The sequence below is a fragment of the Hyperoodon ampullatus genome, assembly GCF_949752795.1.
Source record: "Hyperoodon ampullatus genome assembly, chromosome: 19".
In the NCBI taxonomy this organism is placed as follows: Eukaryota; Metazoa; Chordata; class Mammalia; order Artiodactyla; family Ziphiidae; genus Hyperoodon; species Hyperoodon ampullatus.
The window spans coordinates 39485928-39506150 of NC_136932.1; the positions used below are offsets into that span (position 1 = coordinate 39485928).

General features: G+C 53.6%; 3 protein-coding genes across 4 annotated transcripts; all 3 read right to left on the bottom strand.

The window, feature by feature from the left end:
• Positions 1 to 544: 544 nt before the first annotated feature.
• Positions 545 to 3454, bottom strand: BACC1 (BPTF associated chromatin complex component 1). 2 transcript variants are annotated; one of them, XM_079725761.1, is made up of 6 exons: positions 3229 to 3454; positions 2946 to 3040; positions 2208 to 2309; positions 1336 to 1526; positions 1010 to 1114; positions 545 to 807 (listed from the first exon to the last, which is right to left on the bottom strand). In XM_079725761.1, exons 1-6 carry the CDS (start codon positions 3247 to 3249, stop codon positions 803 to 805), a joined length of 519 nt encoding a protein of 172 aa, XP_079581887.1. In that variant the 5' UTR covers positions 3250 to 3454; the 3' UTR covers positions 545 to 802. The 2 variants fall into 2 exon arrangements, with proteins under 2 accessions (XP_079581887.1, XP_079581886.1); XM_079725760.1 differs by having other exon boundaries at positions 545 to 811.
• Positions 3455 to 3477: 23 nt separating this feature from the next.
• Positions 3478 to 5239, bottom strand: RNASEK (ribonuclease K). Its single transcript, XM_079725762.1, has 3 exons — positions 5094 to 5239; positions 4322 to 4398; positions 3478 to 3943 (listed from the first exon to the last, which is right to left on the bottom strand). Exons 1-3 carry the CDS (start codon positions 5169 to 5171, stop codon positions 3802 to 3804), a joined length of 297 nt encoding a protein of 98 aa, XP_079581888.1. The 5' UTR covers positions 5172 to 5239; the 3' UTR covers positions 3478 to 3801.
• A 1728-nt stretch (positions 5240 to 6967) lies between these two features.
• Positions 6968 to 18948, bottom strand: LOC307068165 (polyunsaturated fatty acid lipoxygenase ALOX12-like; the record flags this gene model as incomplete). The annotated part of the gene is made up of 14 exons (XM_079725853.1): positions 6968 to 7458; positions 7574 to 7744; positions 7867 to 7967; positions 9833 to 9954; positions 10447 to 10616; positions 10838 to 10924; positions 13593 to 13802; positions 14577 to 14720; positions 15588 to 15748; positions 16002 to 16105; positions 16222 to 16344; positions 16431 to 16512; positions 18017 to 18218; positions 18814 to 18948. The coding sequence occupies 14 exons, from the start codon at positions 18946 to 18948 to the stop codon at positions 7279 to 7281; spliced, it is 1992 nt and encodes a 663-aa protein (XP_079581979.1). The 3' UTR covers positions 6968 to 7278.
• Between the last annotated feature and the right edge of the window lie 1275 nt (positions 18949 to 20223).

Consider the following 20223-nt stretch of genomic DNA (forward strand, 5'->3'; position numbering starts at 1 on the left):
TTCACAGCACTGCCTCGTGCTCCCTTCTTCTCAACCCACCCCAGTCCTGCTCCCGCCCCAGCAGCACACTGTGGTTTGTACGGCACTGTGGCCACGTCCAAACCACACTGTGGTGTTAGAGCGAGGGTGGGGGAGGCACCGCTGAGGCTTGGCCGGGGAGGCCACCCTGGAGAAGCGACACGAAAAACATCTGGGGCCTTCTGGTGAGGTGGCGGGGGTTGGGGGTGAGGGTGGAAATGGAGGTGTGAAATCACTGGAAGCTGCCCTTCTGATATCCCCATGGTAGTCTCAGGAGTACTGCCTGCCAGAGACCCCGGAGTAAGTGCTGCCTCCAGAGAGCAAAGTGGAGCCTTTGTTGCCCACGCCCAGCTCCCCTGGCTCTAGCAGCACAGAAATATTGGCACTGGGAAGCAAGCCTGCCAATATTGGCTGTGCTGCTCCAGGCAGGGTGGTGAGAGCCGCTGAGGAGGGGCTGAGCCCCGGGGTCTAAGGAGAGAGGGAGGTGTCCCTTGCACTCCAGTAATGTCAGGCTGAAGGCACCAAGCTGAGAGGGAGATCTTTACTGTTTTCGGTATAAAAATGTCCATCAGTTGGGGGTCAAAGGGGTTGGAGGAAGATGCTCATACAGCAACAGCAAGGTGGGCCACCCGGCAGCCTTTCCACCCTCTCTCATGCAGGCCTTGCTCAGAGTCCCAACCGGTCCACAGGTCCAGGGTGAACAGTGAGAGGGGTGAGAGGTGGAAGGCTCAGCAAGAGAGCAGAGGAGGATCAGCGGAGGTCAAGAGAAGGCCAGAATCCAGGGTCAGGCTGTCTGGAACAGGAAGTAAAATGGGCCGAGATGGGGCGAGCCCCAAGTATGACTCCCACCTCCCTAGAGCACCAGCTCTTTGCAGAACCAGTCCCCTGCATGCACAGGAGGGAACCTTCTCTTCCACAGCCCCTGGGAGGGGAATCCTGCTGAGACCCTCCCCCACCCCTTCAGCCCTTGCGGGAGGAGGAGGACTCCTACCCTGGTCGAAGTTGAGTTTCTTGGCTGGAGGAGTTTCTCCTAGCCCTTCGATATCCACCAGGTCACTGTTGGCGTCCGAGTCGTTCAGAGCACTGAGTGTCACATCTGGGAGGGGGGCACAACCTAGGTTCTAGGTTCCCTGATGGTCCCCACCCCCACCCCGCCCACTTCCCCAAGTTTCAAGCTCTCCCTCCCCTACCCCAGCCACTCTCTGGGAACCTTCACTGGGAGAGGAAAGGAGATCTGTCCTTTGATCCAAGCCCAACTCTCTCCCTGAACCTCAGATGGGACCTTTAATCCCCAGGCAGCAACTCCACAGCCCTTACCAGCCTTCTGTTTCTTTATGGGGGGACCGCCGGCCTCAGGGGCACTGGAGGTGCTTGGTGGAGGGGCAGCTGGAGGAGGCGACAAGACACCAGATGCCACCTTCTTGGGCCCTTTCTTGGGTGAATCAGCTGGAAGGGGGATGCCGGAGTCTTCATATACCTTGCGTTTCACGGTGGCCTTTATCTGAGCCCTGAAGAGAAGAGAGAGCAAGCTAGGAAGGGAGTCATCAGAGAGGCTAAGGGAAGAAGGGAGGGGAGGGCAGGGGCAATGGGCCACTCTGAAAGAACACTGGGGAGCCCCTTCATAAGAATCCAGGCGAGGGCCCCAACTCTTTGCTAGGGTTCTCGTTTTCCTGAAGCGTTGCAGCCACTTAGGGCAAATGGAGGCTGAAGAGTGGAGTCCAACTGAGAGTGGGAAAGGCCCGTCTTCTACTTCTCTTCTGGGAGAGATGTATGAATGTGGAAGGCTACGAGGTAAGCCTGGGTGACCTACTGGGAGATTGAGACTTATTAAGAGATCCTGATCCACTAGCTCAGAATCATAATATCCCTGGAAACACCACAGTAGAGTCTCAAAAGATCTGTATAAATAACCAGGGACTTCCTGTTACCAAATTCAATTATTGGGTGTCTTTGGCAACCTAAAATCAAATTCTTGTAAGGTCCTGATTACCACAGCAATTTAGTAACTTCTGACCAATTGTGACAATTCTTTTATTCTTTCAGTTCTCCAGGGACTTTGTTGCTAACAAAACTAGCAACAAAGTAGGAAAGATGTTGAGCTGGAAGGGAGTTTGAGGAAGATGGAACAATGGGTATGGAGGAAGAAAGCTGCCCACCCGCCCTTTCTCTGCCAGCCAACCCTCCCTCACACTGTCCGTTCCTTGATGACACAGCTGATGTGATTAAGATCGTCCCCAAATCGCTTCACAGCAGCCCTCAGCATCTCTATCTCCGTCTCCGTCCACTTGGCGCTGTCAGAAGGGGAGAAGGGAATAGCGAAAGTGGGAGGAAGAGGGGTGTGGAGCCAGCCCACAGGCTACGCATTCCACAGCAACCAGCCTCTTCCCCGCAATGCCTGGGGCCCCTTCCATAAAGAGGTCCTCCTTAAAAAAACAAAAACAAAAGCAAAAAACAAAATTCTTAAGGCGCCGTGGGAACCCTGAGGACCCCCAACCACACAATATTGTAACAACCGCCGCCTCAGAAGAAAACTTCTCCCCCATCAACGTGAAACAGCTGCTGTAAACAGCCCACTGAAACCCATACAACAAGTGGGGGTCTTACAGACAGAGCCTCTAAACACAGTCTGCTGCAGTCTGACAGAATTCCACATGATTTGGGGGGTGGGGTGGTGTGGGTAGTGGTGGCGGTCTATGGTCTACCAGTTCGCAGCAGGGTAGAGCTGTGAAATGAGTCCGGATTTTGAGCCTCGGTCTGTGGTTTATCTGTCATTCATTCATTCAACAATCATTTATTAACACCTTCTCTGCGCTGTGCCAGGCACAAAGGGAAACTAACATCTGTCCCTGCCCTAGAGAGTGTCGGTGTCTGTGATCGAGACCCAGCGTCCGCTCTCAGCGTCCATCTCCCAGCCCGGGCTCACGTACCCCGCGGGGGAAGAGTCGGCCACGGGATGCAGCTGCATGGTCAGCTCCCCGAGCTTCGTGAAGGCGGCGCCCGCCGCGGAGAAGATCTCTCCGACCTGGGGGGGCGGGGCAGCATTACGGGGGGCCGGCGCACAGTGCCGCGCCGGACCGCCCGGAGCCCCTAGCCCCACCCCAGGCTGGACTCCCGCCCGCCCCTCGCCCGGGATGGAAGAGCCGGGAACCAACTTGGGGGGCCCGCCCTCCCGTGGCCGCCAGGGAGCGCTGTCCGCGAGGGAGGTCGAACCTTTGTAGACGCTGACGTCATGGCCCCGCACGCCTCCTCACGGAGACGTTGCCGCCGCCGCTACCTCGGAGCCGGGACCACGGAGAGCAGGGTGATCGAACGGCTCCGGCCCCCGCGCAGGAAGTCCCGCCCCTTCCCTCAGCTGATTGGCTCCAGCTCGGCCGCTCACCGCCTCACCGCCTTGGCGCGCGGGAAGGAGAGTGGAAGACACCGCCTCGCTTCCGGCCCGGCTTCACTCCACTTCCGTCGAGGGGTCGGGACTCCCTGTTTGGAGTCCGAGCTCCAGCCCGAATGCCAGCCCCGCAACCCATGCACACACACGAGGCTTAAGAGAGCAGTTTCTCTTTATTGTGGAACGGTACAAGGCGAGGGGGCCGGAGGGACAGGGAACGGCCAGCCTCGACCTCCCTCCACTGGAGCCGGGCGCCAGAGGTTGAAGAACAAGGGATTCAGTCTCTCGCCAGCGAAACCCATTCCGCAGAGGGCGCCAGACTGGGGGTGGGGTGGGTGTGACTGGGTGGGGAGAGTCTTTAAATAGAGGAGGGGGCTGGAGAGGGGGAACGCGACGGTGCTCTAGCGCACCATGTATTCCTTGCGCTTATTGAGCCGAACTTGGCAGAAAGAGAAGCCTCCGAGGAGGAGGTAAAGGCCCGCGGCGATGAAACAGTTGTAGCTGACTTGCTCGTAAAGGTTGTATATGTTCTGGGGGCCATTCCTAGGGGTGGGGATTAGGCAGAGAAATATCGGAAGCATTATTAACAGCAGCCAACATTTACAGAGCACTTACTATGTGCCGGGTACCGTTCTAAACGCTTTTACATGTATTATCTTAATCTTCATAACCCTATGGGGTGAGTTCTGTTATAGCATCCACTTTGCATAGGTGGAGGAGGCACAGAGAAATCAAGGAAAATACCTAAAGAAGCCACACCTAAAGCGGTGGGTTTAGGATGGCCGCTGAGGTCTGACTCCCAAGACTGCTCCTGTGTGCTAAACAGAGCAGCCAAGTTCCCTAGCCTCTGGGCCCCAAGCATCCAGCCTCCTGCAATTCCCCGCCCATGATTCTGACCACTTCCCCCGCCTCTCCACTTACTCAAAATCTTTCTCCGTTAAGGGAACGTCTTCAATTAGCACAGCGGAATGGACATTGAAAAAGATTCCGAGCATTATCTGCAAAAAGGGAAAAGATAGGTTGTTGAACTCAGGCACCTGACCTGGTCGCACTGCCTGAACTCCTCCCACTTCGAATGTTGCCACAACATCTGGGTATGGGAATTACCAGAATGAGCTGGGATTAGGGATGGCTGTTGCCGGATTTGGACTCCAGTCACCCGGAACAGGGCATGAATGGTGACATAGAGAAGACTTGGCTGGGGCAAGGGTTAGGAATAATGAGCAACCGGGAACCAGATTATCCTCCTCTCCGGAGGCGTCATTGTCACGGGACAGGGAGGAGGGGGTCAGAGGGAATCGGCACTTCTCCATATTACTTCCTCCTGAAGTGGGTCGGGTAGAGTCCTCGGGAAACAAGGCCCAGCTATCCATTTCGGGAACAAGCTCTCCCTTTCCCCACTGCCCTCCATTCAGCTCAAGGATCTTTCAAGAACGTAGCTCTTCTTCCTCTTACCTTGAGGGTACTCCAAATTGACCAGCCCCGGGGCCCATTGCAAGCTTCAGCTCCCCCTCTCCCTTCCAATTCCCCATTTCTCAATTCAGTTCTGTCTCGTTCTCCAGCGGCTAATCAACCACCCCCTCCGGCCTGTCTGCTGCTTTCAAACGCCTGGTGTCTCCTAGCCTTCCAGCCCTCCAACACCCGGGCCCCTCAGGCCCTCTCCTCTCCGGTTGTCGCCGGGCAGTCCCCTCACCAACATGATCACTCCCCAGGCGCTGAGGACGATGCCGCAGGCGGCCAGCTTGGGCCCACAGCACAGAAGCGACGCCATGAAGAAGGGAGTTGGGGATCGCCTAGATGTGGACCAGATAGGAAGGCGGTGAGAGGAAGCCCCGATGAGCCGGGGTGGGGGAGAAAGAGAGCTGGACTTGGGGGCTCGGCGGAGGATCGAGAGCAGGGAGAGCGACTGAGGGGGGCGTGGCTTCCGGGCCCAACCATCGGGCTGGGGGGCGCCAGGCGGAGAACGCTGGCGCCTCCGGGTCCTCTCGGACTTCGGCGGGAAAGGGCGGTGTTTCTGAAATCGTAGCAGCCCCTCGGGAATCCCTTATTGACCCATATATAGCTGGGGTGCGAGTATTGCAGGAGCAAAGTTCTCCGGTTTCTTGGATTTCCCCCCCTCTCCAGTTTGGAATGGGAGGAACCAGTATATCATGTGACCAAGCCTGGCAAGTCACGTGATGAGGAAGAACCTGTAGCCGGGCCGCAGAAAAGCTTTTATCTCTGGCGGAGCTCCTCGTAACCTTGGCGATGCGCTCTCAGCAGCGGAGGGTTGAAATTATGTCATTTTTCTCTCAGATACCTTAGTCTCGGGTGGTATCCTGTGATGGAGACGTGGTAAGTGAGACATAGAGATTTACACCGAGAGAGAACGCCTCTATCTCCTCTCTACTCATCCCTACCCTTTAAAATAGACACTCTGACACAGTAAAAGAAGACATGGAGCCCCTTCCTGAGCCCAAGCGTGCTGTTCTGGCTAGAACGCTTTAAAATTGCTGAGGGTTCTTGGCATTGGAAATACTTAAGTAACGTTTTGTTACCAAACACGGAATACTGAAGAGTTGTGGTTGCCAAATCCAGGAAAAATATGAGTTTTAGGAAAAGTCCAGGGAAAGCAGATTCAGTGAACAAGCTGTTAAGGTGAGTGGCCCTGCCAAATGTGCTGGAGAAAGGAATAAGTACACACAAATGTCACTTTTCTTCCCTACTGTAAACCAAGGAAACTGATCTTAGGTCCTTTGAACAAGGTAGAGTACAAGATTTTAAAAATATGAATGGATCATACCCTCCAAAGAAAAAGTTTGTTTACCTCACTGGTGAAAAACAGATTTGTAGTAATTATTCAGGGAAATAGTGGTGTTTGAAGAACACAATCTTTCACTGAGTATGTTGTACCCATTCTAGTGAGGACAGTGGTCATAGCATAATTGAGAGGGGTCACTTTGATCCCAAGACCCCAGAACCAGACAAATACTGTCAGTGGTTAGCATAACTTTGTGGTATTTTTCCATTTATTTTGTGCAGATTGTTCTTTAAAGGGTCGTGAAAGAGAACTTGGAACCTGGGAAACACTTAGAGACTCCAGGGTACTGAAGAGCCTGGGATAGTGGCCTTGAGACATTATTTCCTGTCTCTTTTGTTTGAGACTGTCTGGAAGGAAGCCATCTGGGGGTGAAAGTTTTTTTTTTGCCTTAGGAGCACCATTCTCATTCAGAGACTTTTAGGGTAGGTGTGTGAATAGGAGACACAGGGGTGGAGGGAAAGTTCCCAAAGAAGAGTCAGGAATTTTTAAGTTGGCCAAGCATGAAGTCAAGCTCCTGGGAAAGGAGAATTAGTTGAGGTAGTCGATTTCTCCAAGAAATCTTCCTCACCCTCTCCACCTACCCCACCGTTCTCTGGATGTTTTGCAAGTAAGGTCAGTGCCTCAGGGTACCGTTGTGCAGGTACTGCCCCAAATCCAGCCTGCAGCCTGTGCACATCCCTGTAGCGAAGCACAGGGTTTTGTTGTGTGTTTTTGCATTTTAAAATGGTTGACTAAACCAAAAGGAGGATATTTTGTGACACAGGAAGTTCATATTTCACTCTCCGTAAAGTTTTATTGGAACACAGCATTCACTTACACGTTGCCTGTGGCTGCTTCTGTGCTACAACAGGAGAGTTGAGTAGCTGTGACAGACTGTGTGGCCTACAAAGCCTAACATATTATCAGGCCCTTTACAGAAAAGTAAAGGCCCCTGGGCTCATGGGATGCAGATGTAGGGGGTTTAATTGGGGGAGGAAATAGAGCCTCTGCAGCAGAGACTAGGAAACCATGAAACTCAATATGGAACTGTCAGTCCCAGAGCTGATCTGCAGTCTTCCTGGTGGGGGTGTCCCAGAGCTCAGATAGTGATGCTGTTCTCTATGAAGCTGGGCTTTAGGTATTCATAGGGCAGGTCAAGTTGCTCATTCCGGGCTGTAATCTCCCTTTCCAAGTTTTCCAGATCTGTTTGGAATTGGTTTAGTACAGACTTGGCCTTGGGGTCTGAGAAATACTTTTCTTTGTGATGCCCCAGAGGCACCTAAGAAAGAACAAAGGATCAGTCAGTTGGGAGTCAGACACACCTAGAGCCTAGCCCTTCACTCTTATGTTTCCCTTCCAACTGTCACTTCCCTTTCCCCAGGGTCCTCTCTTACCATGTCTGGCTGGCGGCGCCCCAGATGCCATGTGATGACCATTTGAAGACTGGCCTGTTGGACATCAGGTAGTGAGCCCATCACCGTGGCCATTGTCACATCTTCCTTGGTGGTAGGTGGGGGCATCCGCATTGTGCATGGGGCATTAGGGACCCAGGCATACCAGTCCAGCTGGGGGAAGAAACTGCAACCCTAGGATCCTGGTACTTAGGGCTTGAACCCCCATCTCTCCCTTGGGCATCCCAAGGTCCAGACACTTGCCTTCAGGGACCTGGGCTTTCAGCTCTCCATACCTGGCCTTGGTTGATGGCCCCATGCTGAGCAGTGCACGTGAAGACACACATGGTAAGGAAATGGCAGAGTTGATTCTGGGACTGGAAGGAGATGGGGAAACCTGGGCAGGAAGGAAACAGGACTTAGAGGCTACAGTCTGAGAGGAGAGAAATAAAGGCCGAAGACTTGGGATGTCTACATTTTGGAATTGATGGTTGTTTGTTTAGTTCATTTATTCAAATATATTTGCATCAGACATGGATTTCAATTCCGATTCAAGTAATATAGTTGGGTTATCTTAGGCCAATTACTTAAACTCTCTGAACCTCAACCCCTTGACCTGTAAAGTGTAGATGATACCTATTTTATAAATGAGATAATCACCTGGTGTGGAACAAGTTCTCAATAAATAATAAGTATTGTTATTTTGGAAGGGTTGGGGGCTGAAAAGTTCTGAGTGATCAAAAATCCTCTGCCTCAAAAAGTGGTTGAGAATTTAGGGATGCTTCCTCCTATTCCCAGGTAGGGAATTACAAGTGTCTGAATTATAATGTGGAGGATAAGAGAAGTCATAGATTTATAGGGTCATAGCCAAGAGAGGCTTTCCACAAAGATTATGTCAAGCCACTCAATTCACAGTGGAGGTGGGGGGTTCAGAGACCCAGCAATCCTGTCAGTTAAGTGGAACAAATATAATCACTTCCCTTTTGTAGACTAAAAAAAAAAAACACTGAAGACCAGAGAGATTAAACTGCTTGTCAGAACTGCATAATTGGGAAAAGGCAGAGGCTGATCTTGAACTCGGGTTCCTGACTGCTAATCTCAGGCCGTTTTTTATTTTAGCACACTTTCTCCAAAGAGTCTGTTGGGAAAGTGAGGCAAAGGTGAGCTATGAGAACTGAAGGACAGTGGAGGAAGAGAGAATGAGAGGCACTTAGTGGAGGTTAAAGTTCACATGTGGATGTTTATTTTCATTTTCCAAATGTAGATACCGGTTGGGGAAAAGATGGCCAGGGAGAGGAGGGGTCTCCTGGGAGCACGTGGAGCCCAAGGGACATACCGAGATGTACTAGAGAAAGTTTGGTCCTGAAAGGGGGGCGTGGTGCTGCAGCCACAGATTCCCTAGGGAGACGCTCCCTCCAGAGGGCGGGTGTTGTGTTACTGCTCACGGCACCCTCAGAGGCCGGCCATAGTGGCTCCCCAGTAAATGTTTGTAGTTGTCCCACAGAGGCAGAGATGTTGGTGCAAAGTATGAGGGGCGGGGACAGAAGGACAATTTGGAGCAGAGTCCAGGCTGGCCCATGTGTGAGAGAAAGAGGAGGAGCGGAATCTAGGAAGAGCTCAGGAAAGGCTATTTCTTCCCCAGAGGTTAGAATGCGGGTGGGGTGCTAAAGACGGTGGCTGGATCCTAGCGGCGGTGGGGAGAGGCTGGATTGGCCAAAGAAATGTGAGCCCCAAGGGGCAGGGCCCCGAGTGCAGGGCTGAGCCAAAGCACGCAGAGCATTGTGTTTGCATCTAGAAATGACCTTGCACTGTGGTCAGTGTGCAGTAGACCTGGACTTGCTGTGCGTGTGCTGGACAGTAGCAGGCAGGAGGAGAAGAGGGAGAACAGAGGGGGTCATTACGGGCTTTGGTGGAAGAATCTTCCCATTTATATCCTCAAGTAGGAACAGACACCCATGAGGAGAGAACGTGAGCCCCAGCAGGGCCCGGGCAGATCCCTTGCTGGCTGGGGTTCTGGCCCTGTGGCGTCGCATGCTGTGGCAGGTTAGGGGATGGGGTGGAAGTAAAGGTTCATGGCCAGCGTCTCTGAGGAGGATGATCCTGGGGTATCTAGAATTGTCCTGAGTCTTAGGAGGTGGGAATGGGATTCAGATGTTTGACGTGTGGAGGGAGAGGGGGTGGGATGAGGGGTTGGGGTCCTGAACCCACACTCTGCTTGGGCAGAGTGTCCAAGGAGCTCCTGTCCCTGGGGAGGGCTCTCACCTCGGTTCTGGGCCTGGCACAGCCCCACCTCAGTGATCTCCCGACACCAGGCCTGCAGCTCAGGGTCCCCTCTCACGACGTCATCCCCGCAGTAGAAAAGGTGGATGATCCCCTCCACGTACCTGCCCAGGGGAGAAGGGAGGTGAGCTCCTTGAGAGGAGAAAGCTTCAGCCTTTGACCCCTGTACTTTTCCATGGTCTCTGCCCAGCTGACTCTCAATGTATCTGAGTATAGATTCTTCAAGACCTGCCTTTTGGGTCATTCCCAACTCTTTCTACAAACTAGTCTAGAGACGAGGAACACGGGGGTCATTAGTTCTAGGAATCCCCATACATGGCTGACAGCCATTCTCCCTGACAAAACCCCTGATTTTTCCAGATCCCTCAGCCTCCCAGTCCACAGCTTTCCCAGCGTAGGTTCTCTGTCCCCAGCCTTCTCCTTCTCAGGCCGTACGCACTGACTCACGCTTCCTCATCTCTCCCCAGGATCCAGTCCTTTGCTCCTCTTGTCTGGACCTTCTTGTTTTCAGGTTCCTTTTGCCCCATGCTGACCTCAGGCCAGAGCCCCACTCGCCCTCTCCCCTGCCGCATTTCTCGGCTCCCCATCTCACCCACCGGGCAGTGATCTCCCAGAGCCGTAAAGCATCGCAGGCATAGAGAGCCCCCGGGGTTCCCAGCAGGCCGCGGTCAGCCAGATCGTTGGGAGGACAGAGGGAGCGGTAGGTCAGCTGAGCCAGGGCCCGGCGGAGCAAGTGCACATGGCCCCCTCCGCCGGTGCTTACTGCCTGGGAAAAGAGAGATGCGAGGCCTTGAGGAGGAAGCCAGCACACAGTATATAAGGGGTTCAGATGTGGCATTTTCACATTTAGAGGCATAGATATAAAGGGACAGGCTCATGGGTTTAAGGGTCAGGACATTCATCCAGGTTGGTCTGGGATCTTGAAAGTGGCAGGAAATCGTAGAGAGTCAGATGGTGAGGCAGCCCCATGCCCCATCCCCTCCTTACCTTAGCAAATATACCTCCGTCTGAGATGAGTTGGGTCCGTGCTCGGGTGTTGATTTCCATCGTGTAGCGGATGTGTGGGATCAAGAGCTGGGACGGGGGAGATTAAGGGGGGTGGTTTATGGAGGACATGCTTGGGTCCTTCCTTGTAGGCAGCATGGTGCCTACTCTTGATGCTTTCCTCCCTTGACAGGCTGGTCTCTTCCTGCTTCTGTGATCACTCACTCTCGTGATCTTTTCGCCCCTGTGAGTCAGGCTCTGGAGCCAGACTGACCTGGGTTTCACTCTACACTTCAGCACTCACTTTGATACTCATCCAAGGTACCAGACCTTCTAAGTGTTGACCTGTCTATCTCCTGTCTAGCCCCTCCTCTGTCAACAGCGGGTGATAATAGGGTCTTTTGTCTCAGGAGGCTGCGGTGATGTTTATGTGAGTGATGTATGAAGAGTTTTTAGTCCACACAGAAGTCCATGAATACTAGCTGTTATCGCTTATCTTTATGATTTCCACCTGGGGTGTAGGTGGCCTTTGAGAATCAGCCCCTTTTGATTTGCTTTTATACTCTGTCATTTACAACCTCACAGCTTAAATTAGCCTCTCTACTCATTACCAAAGCCACGCCTCCATCCCCTGGTCGCCTCACTGTTGGTTTTTTGGGGGGTGGGTTCCCTTAGGGAGATAGAGGAGCCATACTGAGCCAGGTACGTAAGCAGCAGAGGGGCTGTCGTCAAATCTCCCCCCACCCCCAATTAGGCAGTTAGGTCCCCTCTATTTTTTATAGCTTTTCAAGAAATAGCTTTTCCTTAGCTATTAAAAATGGCCATCTCTTGGGCTTCCCTGGTGGCACAGTGGTTGAGAGTCCGCCTGCCGATTCAGGGGACACGGGTTCGTGCCCCAGTCCGGGAAGATCCCACATGCTGCGGAGCGGCTGGGCCCGTGCGCCAGGGCCGCTGAGCCTGCGTGCCCGGAGCCTGTGCTCCGCAACGGGAGAGGCCACAACAGTGAGAGGCCCGAGTACCGCAAAAACAAACAAACAAACAAAAATGGCCATCTCGTCCTCACATGCATTTCTTTTTATCTCAGACTATTTTGTCTTCATTTCCACCAGTTTATGTACAGGTTTCACGTAGCATTGGTATTTATCTGAGTTGTTGCTGGACACAGGGCGTGAGGCAGAGGTAACTCTGGTGCCAGGAGGCCAAAGCAGCTCACATTGGACTGAAACTTTTCACAAAGTTCATGAAAGGTGCTGAGTGTCATGGAAAGCCCAAAGTCCACATGAGGAGCAGAGATACCTTGGAACAAACAACTCTTAATGAATCATTGCAAGAACTCATTTTTTCTAGCTTTTAGCCTGTGTCGCACCATTAGGTCGTTTCAGCCTTCAGCAACCCCACGATGGGCCTCCCGTCATCCCCACTTAGACCTGAGGACACTGAGCTCACATCTGGGAAGTACAGAGGTTAGGATTCAGGATTCAGACCCCGGCAGTCCGAATCCAGAGCCTGTGCAGGTCACCTCTGGGACATTGCTGGCCTGGCTCTCCTGCGTGTACGGATAACGATGCAGCTGTTTGCCGTGACGTCGCTGTGGGAATGGAGATAGCTGGGCAGAGGGCTGAACTCGTAAAGGGAGATTTTCAGTGTGCCTAGAGGCTTAGCCTCTTCAAGGTGAGCAGGAGACGGTGGTGCAGGAGCACCATGAGATCAGTAAAATCCAAGATTCTGCTCATCACACTGGTCTCCATCTTGTCTGTGTCACCCCAGACTCGGAGAGGCCACAGCTACTGTTGGCCAGACTTGGGGGTCAGGCGGGGCCCCTGGCTGAAACACGGTTCAGTCGTTCTCCTTGCCGGGTGCTCACCTGCATGTCCTACCAACATTTACGACTCCCTGTACCTCAAACTGAACCTCATTTTTGCTTCCCAGCTGGCTTCTCTCCTGGCTTCCCTGTTTCTGACAATTGCTCTGGTTCATAAGCTTGTGTCAGTTTCATCCCTTCTCTGTCTTGTTCCCTATATCTAAAGTGTCATCAAGATTTTGAGGACATTTTTACTCAAGCACAAGCCTTATGTCGCTGCCTTCTGCCGAGCAATAGATGCTGAGCTCACTCATAAAATTACAGGATTTCTAGGTCAGTCTGCAATACCCACCCTTGGGCTTCTGGGTGTTGCAGGAGCTTAGACCTCTGACCTTTCTGTCTCCGGTCTGATATCCAGGCTTGCCACAGCTACTGTTCCCTCCCTTCCCCAATTCTGATTCTGCTGTGCCACTCTCCTTGCCTCTTGACCTGCTCCTCCTTAGCAAACTCAGTTGGGGTGGAACATACTCCATCAATACTCTAGTGTTTATCGGCTGTCTCTTGTGGTTTCAGATTCTAGATCCAGCTGTTGTTCTCTGGGTAGTTCTTATGGGCACCACTTGTCATTCTGGCTAAATTGTAAATCTCCTAAGGCAGGAACAAAGCTTTTGTTTTACTAGCAATATTCCGGCGGTACTCTAGGCCCATTGCTAGATTGTCAGATCTCTGAGAATTTCAGAGGGTTTCCTTAGTAATATGTCCTGAAGAAACCTTAAGTGACTTGACTTAATTAAAACACAAGTCGCAAAACATTGATGCAGTCTTCCTTCTGTTCTCACCTCTTTCTTTCACAGAGTGATAAAAAATTTTTTTTGCTGCTGCAGTATCATTTGATACTGGGCTGTTTCCTTCCTCTAGGGTCTGAGTGAGGGGGGACATGGAGGGTAGAGGTTGTACCTTGAAGACCGGGTGCAGCCCCGGGAGGCACCTCATGGTGGCCACAGCAATGACCTCAGCCAGCAGGTGGGTGTTCAGCAGATGATATTGGAGCTGGTGCAGTTGGAAATCTGAATTTCGGACCCAGGACTTTGCCAGGAGCCAGGCAAGTGGAGGATCTGAGGGCAGGAACAGTGGTGGGGTCGGGGAGCTGGGGCTGGGAGGCTGGATCTGGGAAAAAGAGAAATTAAGCCTTCATTGAACTCCCACTTTATGTGTGACATTATGGCCAGCAATCTTGGGGAAACAGACGAGTAAGTACGATTATCACGTCCAGGAGGTATAATCTAGGAGGAGGAATGAGGCCCCTCCCACCCTGCCTCTCACTAGCTGTGGCATGGTCCTCGGGTTGAATGCAGGGGAGTCTGAAGCAGGGAGTCCAGGGAGGAGATCCTGACAGTGTTCTGGGAGAAACGTGATGGGGGTCTGAGTTATGGTGGGGGGTGGAAGGGGAAGCTGGGTGTGTGAGATAATTGACAGTATTTATTAACTATTGAGACCAGTGGGAGAAAAGAGAGGGGACTGAGAGATTAAATAGTGATTCTCAGAGTGTGTTCCCAAGCTAGCGGCATCCGCATCACTTTGGAACTTGTTAGAACTGCAAATTCTCAGTCGCCATCCCAGACCTACTGAATTGGAAAGTCTCATGCTGGGACGCAGCAAGCTGTGTTTTAACAAGCTGTCAAGGTGCTTCTGATACACACTAAAGTTCGAGAACCATCGGGTGTAGGATGAGAACTCCAAAAGGCCATTATGACTCTTGAACAAGTCCTGCCAGTTGGGTGAGTCAGGAGAAACCAGGCTGTAAGCAGAGTGACACGAGAACAGGTCTCACTGTGTGAGGATGGAGTTTGGGAGTCAAGAAACGGGGGGCTGGTTCCTCGGGAGCAGAGGCGGAGGTGAACAGAAAGCAGTGTTGGGAGGCGGATGCCGAGGGCGCCCCACCTGGATGGCCATGGGTAGCAGCTTCCCACTGGTGTCCATCTTCAGCATGACGAGGGGGGCAGCCAGGTACTGCTTCTCTCCTCGGATCACATTGGCTGGAATTCCATCCAGGAGAATGAAATCAGCCTCAAACAGGGAACTGTTCTGGGGAAAGGAGGAATGTATCCATCGTTAGAGTTCGAAGTCTAACCCGAGAGGGCCAGGGCAAAGGGAGAAGACATTCAAGACCTTTATCTGAATTCTTGCCATCGTCCTATGTCGGTTGCATAGGACATATCGGCAGAACCAGAGCATCTGGCCCGGTTCCTCTCATTTTAAGTGAAGAAACAGCCTAGTGAGGGTAGACATCTTGCCCAGGGATGTGTGGTGGCAGATCCGATTTTAGAACGAGGCCTGCTCAGTCCAGTGTGCAAGCTGTCCCCTTGTCGAGATGGCCAGGCCCCTTCCCCACTATCCCTCGATGATCTGAACACCTTGTGTTTAGCTGTCACCAGCTCAGCAAACGCTCTTTCACTCCCTAAAACTCACCTTCTCTGCCAAGTAATCCACAGAGGTTCCCCCTGCCCAGCCCTGCCGCAGAGTCCAGCGCACACATGCACACGGCACGCTCACATCCTGCCTTGCTCGTCCTCCTCACATGCAGCTCACCTCTTCCAGACCCAAGTAACCCCCGCAGTTCTCCCCACCTGATGGCACATTTTCTACCCTTCTCCCTGCCCGTGAACACTGCTGTCCAGAGCACTGACATCAGCCAGGGAATGTCATTGTCCCTGCTGACGCCTCTGACCCCATCTGCACCCTGGGAATCCACCCTGTTTCCCCTCTACACCGGGAGCCTCTCATAGTTTTCCCTACATAGTTTATCACCTCTGGGTTTTTCTAGCACTGGAGTCTGGACCAAGGGGCTGTAGGTTACCACAGCCTCCCTTCCTTGACTCACCTTTGGTCCCTGCCCTTCACTACTTCTGGCCACACCGCCAAGGAGAGAACAACACAGGGTGGGAGGGGTACCTGGAGTTCTTTCTCCAGCTGGACCCGTAGCTCCTCCATCCCCGAGGGCAGCACTAGCCGGGAGGGCAGAGAGGTGCAGCGTCTCAGCAGCATGGGATTGGCACCATTGAGGAACTGGTAGCCAAACAATTCATCGTCCTGCCAGTGCTGGCAAACCTTCTCTGTGGGGTCGGGGTGGAGTGTAAGAGGAGGATGTTTACACAGCCGGGATGTCCCTCCTCCGGGCCCTACCCCAGCGATCCAGGCACGTGACCATCCCATATCCAGCCCCTGCCTTTTCATCTGGGGCCTCTGAGAAATGACCCAGCACGATATACTCTCATCTGGGAAGTCTCGTGAGGGGCTGTGGAGTGTGAAGGTCAGGTCATCAAAAGGGGCCATCAAGGGGTTATGGAGACCTGGGGAACCACTGACCAGCCAGGGTACTCTTCTGACCCCAGAAGATGTGATCAAAATCCTCCAAGCGGTTCCAGGAGCTCAGGAGGGTGCAAACGCGTTTGAGGAGCGTCTCCAGCGTCCTAGGACAGGAATCGAGCCATGAACCCATTTGCCAGTCCCTCAGCCGCTCACCATTGACCACCATTTTTGGATCTCCCAGCCCTTTCCCCACTCTGCGCTCCAGGCCTGTTCTCACACTTCCTTCAGTGTCCACTCAAAGTCCAGCCTCTTTTCCTCGTGGAATCTCATATTTGCAGGTAGATCGTCCTCACAGCCCGCAGCTATTGTCAGCGGTAACCCTTCCTTCCATGTGGCCCAGCTAGGAGATGGGGACAAGGCTTCAGGGAGGGTGTCCAGGTCAGTGATGGGGGGTACCACTGAGAGGCCCTGTAGGTGGGTGGTCACCAGTATATCTGACGTCTTTCTTTCAGTTCCTTCTCTCGATGTTTCTGGAACACGTCCAATGTGTTGTTTCCTGCCAGGCAGGCTGGGGAGACATTAAGACAATTGGCCACGGTTTGTGTGGTCCTGTGCTCTCCTCTGCTTGTCCTCATCTTCCTTTTTGCCATCATAGGCCATGTGTTCAGTCACGCTCTGTTGCTTTTACCTCTGGCCTTGCCTCACTCCATTGATTCCTGAGACACATTTATCTTATCATTGCCAACTTTGCACTCTGGGTTTTGCTAATCTCAACCCTCGTCTCTTGTCTTGAGACAACAATCTCATGTTTGACACCCTTTCTTGTCCCTTAACTTGTCTTTCCCCATCTGATCCTATTTCATCAGTATCGATGGTTGGAAAAAAATCACCTTAAGTAAGGTGATAAAATCTTGGGAATTCCCTGGTGGTCCAGTGGTTAAGACTCTGTGCTTCCACTGTGCCGGGGGGCATGGGTTCAATCCCTGATCAGGGAACTAAGATCCCGTGAGCCATGCGGCGTGGCCAAAAAAAAAAAAAAGGTGATAAAATCTCAATCACTCATATGACCGTACCTATTTTCTACTATATATTGCTTTGGTTAGTTTCACATCTCCTGAACCTCACCTACCACACCTCAACCGTCCTCAAAAGGCTTTAGGAACAGCTGTTTGCTTTCTTTCCCTGACTTCACTCTTCTGAGATTTACTATCAGAGTCTATATGATCAACTTGTTCCTGTTCTTATCCGCATTTGTACTCACCTGTCTCAAAGTGATATGTTTCATGTTTCCATCCTTACTTGCCCTTGCCCTCATTTGCCTCTGTAATCATCTTTCTTATTTCCCACGGTAACAAATTCTGTATCTGCTGTCCTCATTCATCCCCACCCACCCGTCAGTGTGCACCCTCTCCCTCGTGGTTTTCTTCCATGTTTTCCCAACCAAATCAGCTCTCCAAGTCATATTGCTTATTGTTTCCCTTAGCTGCCTCCTCTTAGGGGTCACCCCCATCCCCTACTCCATGTGCTACCCTCACCTGCCCTGCCCTAACTTGTTCCTCATCCCATACTTCTGTTTCCCATCATTGCTGCGGCTCCCATCCCGTGTCCTCAACTTCTTGGAGGGTGGGATCTGCACATCACTTATGTCCCTGTCCAGCCCCACTTGCAGCCTTCTTTTTTTTTTTTTTTTTTTTTGCGGTACGCGGGCCTCTCACTGTTGTGGCCTCTCCTGTTGCGGAGCACAGACTCCAGACGTGCAGGCCCAGCGGCCATGGCTCACGGGCCCAGCCGCTCCGCGGCATGTGGGATCCTCCCGGACCGGGGCACAAACCCGTGTCCCCTGCATCGGCAGGCGGACTCTCAACCACTGCGCCACCAGGGAAACCCGCCTTTTTTATTCTGTGTATAAATTTGGTACTTTATAACTTTTTTTCCCATGTCCTGTCTTCTCCACACTTAACCTGCTGAACACTCACTTTCATCAAGGCCCTCTGACCCTCCGCCGCCCTCCCCCGCCCCTTCCCCAGCAGTTCCTCAGGCCCTGCATCCCCTCTCCCAACACTGCCCCTCACCGATGCCCTCGGGCAGGCACAGCACGCTGTCGGCCTGCACCCAGCGGTAGCACGGGAAGGTGGCCTCCTCGAAGGCTACAGGGCCCTGCACCGTGATGTGGTCGCAGAACCACGCGTTGTCCACCAGGGAGTGGTGTTTGCGCAGCTTCACGAACTGCAGTGGTCCCAAGTCCTCTGGAATGTCATGCTCAAACTCCTCCTCCTGTGGGACCAGAACCCGGAGACTTAGTAGCAGGGTCCCAGGAGAGGCCGTTTTGCCTGCCGGGGGTGGGGTTGGGGGTCAGAGGTGCGGTGGGGACAGGAGAGGAGGGGACCTTTGTGGAGCCTCCGTTGACAAGGCCTCCAAAGACAGCCTCCCTCGTTCCCTCCTCCGGACATCTGCGCGGTGTGTCTGATGCCCCGTCGCACCGGGAAGAAGAGGGAGCGCGGCGCGTGGCCCTCAATGTCTTGAATTGATGGCTGAGTATCAGCACCTTCATCGGTCCTTTAACTGAGCTCTCCCCGCTCCCTCATTCCTAGGAGCGTCCCACTTGACTTCTGATCCTATGTTGACACTGGCCTGGGGTCATTTGGAGAAGGAGTTGGAGGCTGCAAGGACCAGGGCCGGCGGGAAGGGAGAAGGGGTATGCGCTCAGCCCGGGTCCTGGCCCCCGATCCTCTCCTGGCCCAGCCGCCCGGGCGTCCCAACACCTGGAAGTCCCAGCACGCACGGTTCCGCAGTCGTTTCGCCCTCGCATCCCGCCCCTCGCCGGCCTCCCGCGTCCCGGCCGGGGTCTGTCCCCGCTCCGCCCGCTGACCTGGCCCCGCGCCGGAAACAGCTGCAGCTCCAGCTCCGTCTCCCCGCGCGCCCCGACCAGCCACAGCTGCACGCGGTCGTGCGACCCGGCGAAGAGTGCGGCCCCGGTGGCCACGCGGATGCGGTAGCGGCCCATGGCAGCCCCGGAGGCTTAGGCGAAGGGAGCCGGATGGGGCGCGCTTCTCGGGGTCGCCGGCAGGTATCGAGGCGCCTCAGGTCCCGGGCCTTTAAAGAAGGGCCCGCGTCCCCGCCCTCCTCACCACTTTCAGACGCTCCCAGTCCCCGCCCCAGACTAGCCTGAACCTGCGAGCCGCAGAGCCGGTAGTGGGGGAGGGCCGTCCCTCCCAGGCCGAGTGGAGCTGTGGGGCGATGAAGGGGCCCCCTCCTGGGTGAGGCCGAGAGCATGGAGGCGCCGGGGTTTCTCTGGACCTCCGGGGGAGGCCTGGGGCCAGGCGCCTCGGGGTTGAAGGCAGCAGGATGAGGACACTTCCTGAGGTCTCCCTGCCTTTTGGAGAGCTAGGAGGAAGGGGGGGTGAGTCAGTCTTCCAAACTCAGGAGAAAGCCTCCGCTTTTCTGGGCTGGGACCCGGGAAAGACCGTGGGCTGAGCCCTGGAAGGCCGGCCTGCTAGGCTGTGCTGGGCCCATGCGGAATGTCCTGCTCTGGACCCAGTGCAGCCCGGTAAGTCTTCAGTTCCTGATTTATACCTCATTTGAGCCCAGTCCTTCAATAAATGACCAGAGGTACCCCAGGCTGCCTAAAACCTGGAAAAGTAACAGCTGAAAGACTTGCCCCCTCACCTCCACCCCCAACCTCATATCAAACATAGCTGGATTAGGACCCTGGGCACACCAGGTACTGAGGGAGGCCTAACTGAGGCAGGGCAGTGAGAGCCTCCTTTTGTCCAACCTTCATAGTGGCTGCTGAGAATGTTAGGGACCAGGTGTTAGGCCGCAGTATGGAGGCACTTGGGGGACCCAGCATCTGTGGGCAATTCCCATGGACTTTGTCCCTTCCAAATGAATTCAGCCTCTTTCCCTTCTGTAGGTTCCAGGTAAATTTTTATTCTGGCCTCACTGACCGTGGTGCCTGCTTTCCCCACCAGAATTCAATTTCCTTCTAAAAAATTAGGTGTAAAGATTTTATTAGTCATGAAGTTCTACTTCTTTCATCTTCCCTTTTGTCTTTGTACTGCTGCTCACTGCCCGCCCTCCCCTCCACTATTTCCTGGTCCTTTGTGGCACTCAGGGCAGGAAACCAGGGAGCAGCGGTGGGGCCAGTGCTGGTTAAGGACTTTGTAAATGTCAGAAGGATGATTCAGGGCTCAGGCTTCACCACCCACCCAGGAAGCCTCTTGCAGGTTCCTCTCCAGGTCTTCTTGACCCAAGTCATTCTAAGCATCGGGCTCACAGT

Coding starts and splice junctions, on each gene's coding strand:
- BACC1 (XM_079725760.1), bottom strand. CDS start 3,249: ATGACGTCAGCGTCTACAAAG. Junction 2,310..2,945: donor GCCGACTCTTCCCCCGCGGG/GTACGTGAGCCC, acceptor CCCTTCTGACAG/CGCCAAGTGGACGGAGACGG. Junction 1,527..2,207: donor GTCATCAAGGAACGGACAGT/GTGAGGGAGGGT, acceptor TCTTCTCTTCAG/GGCTCAGATAAAGGCCACCG.
- RNASEK (XM_079725762.1), bottom strand. CDS start 5,171: ATGGCGTCGCTTCTGTGCTGTGGGCCCAAGCTGGCCGCCTGCGGCATC. Junction 4,399..5,093: donor CCTGGGGAGTGATCATGTTG/GTGAGGGGACTG, acceptor CCCTTTTTGCAG/ATAATGCTCGGAATCTTTTT. Junction 3,944..4,321: donor TTAACGGAGAAAGATTTTGA/GTAAGTGGAGAG, acceptor CCCCACCCCTAG/GAATGGCCCCCAGAACATAT.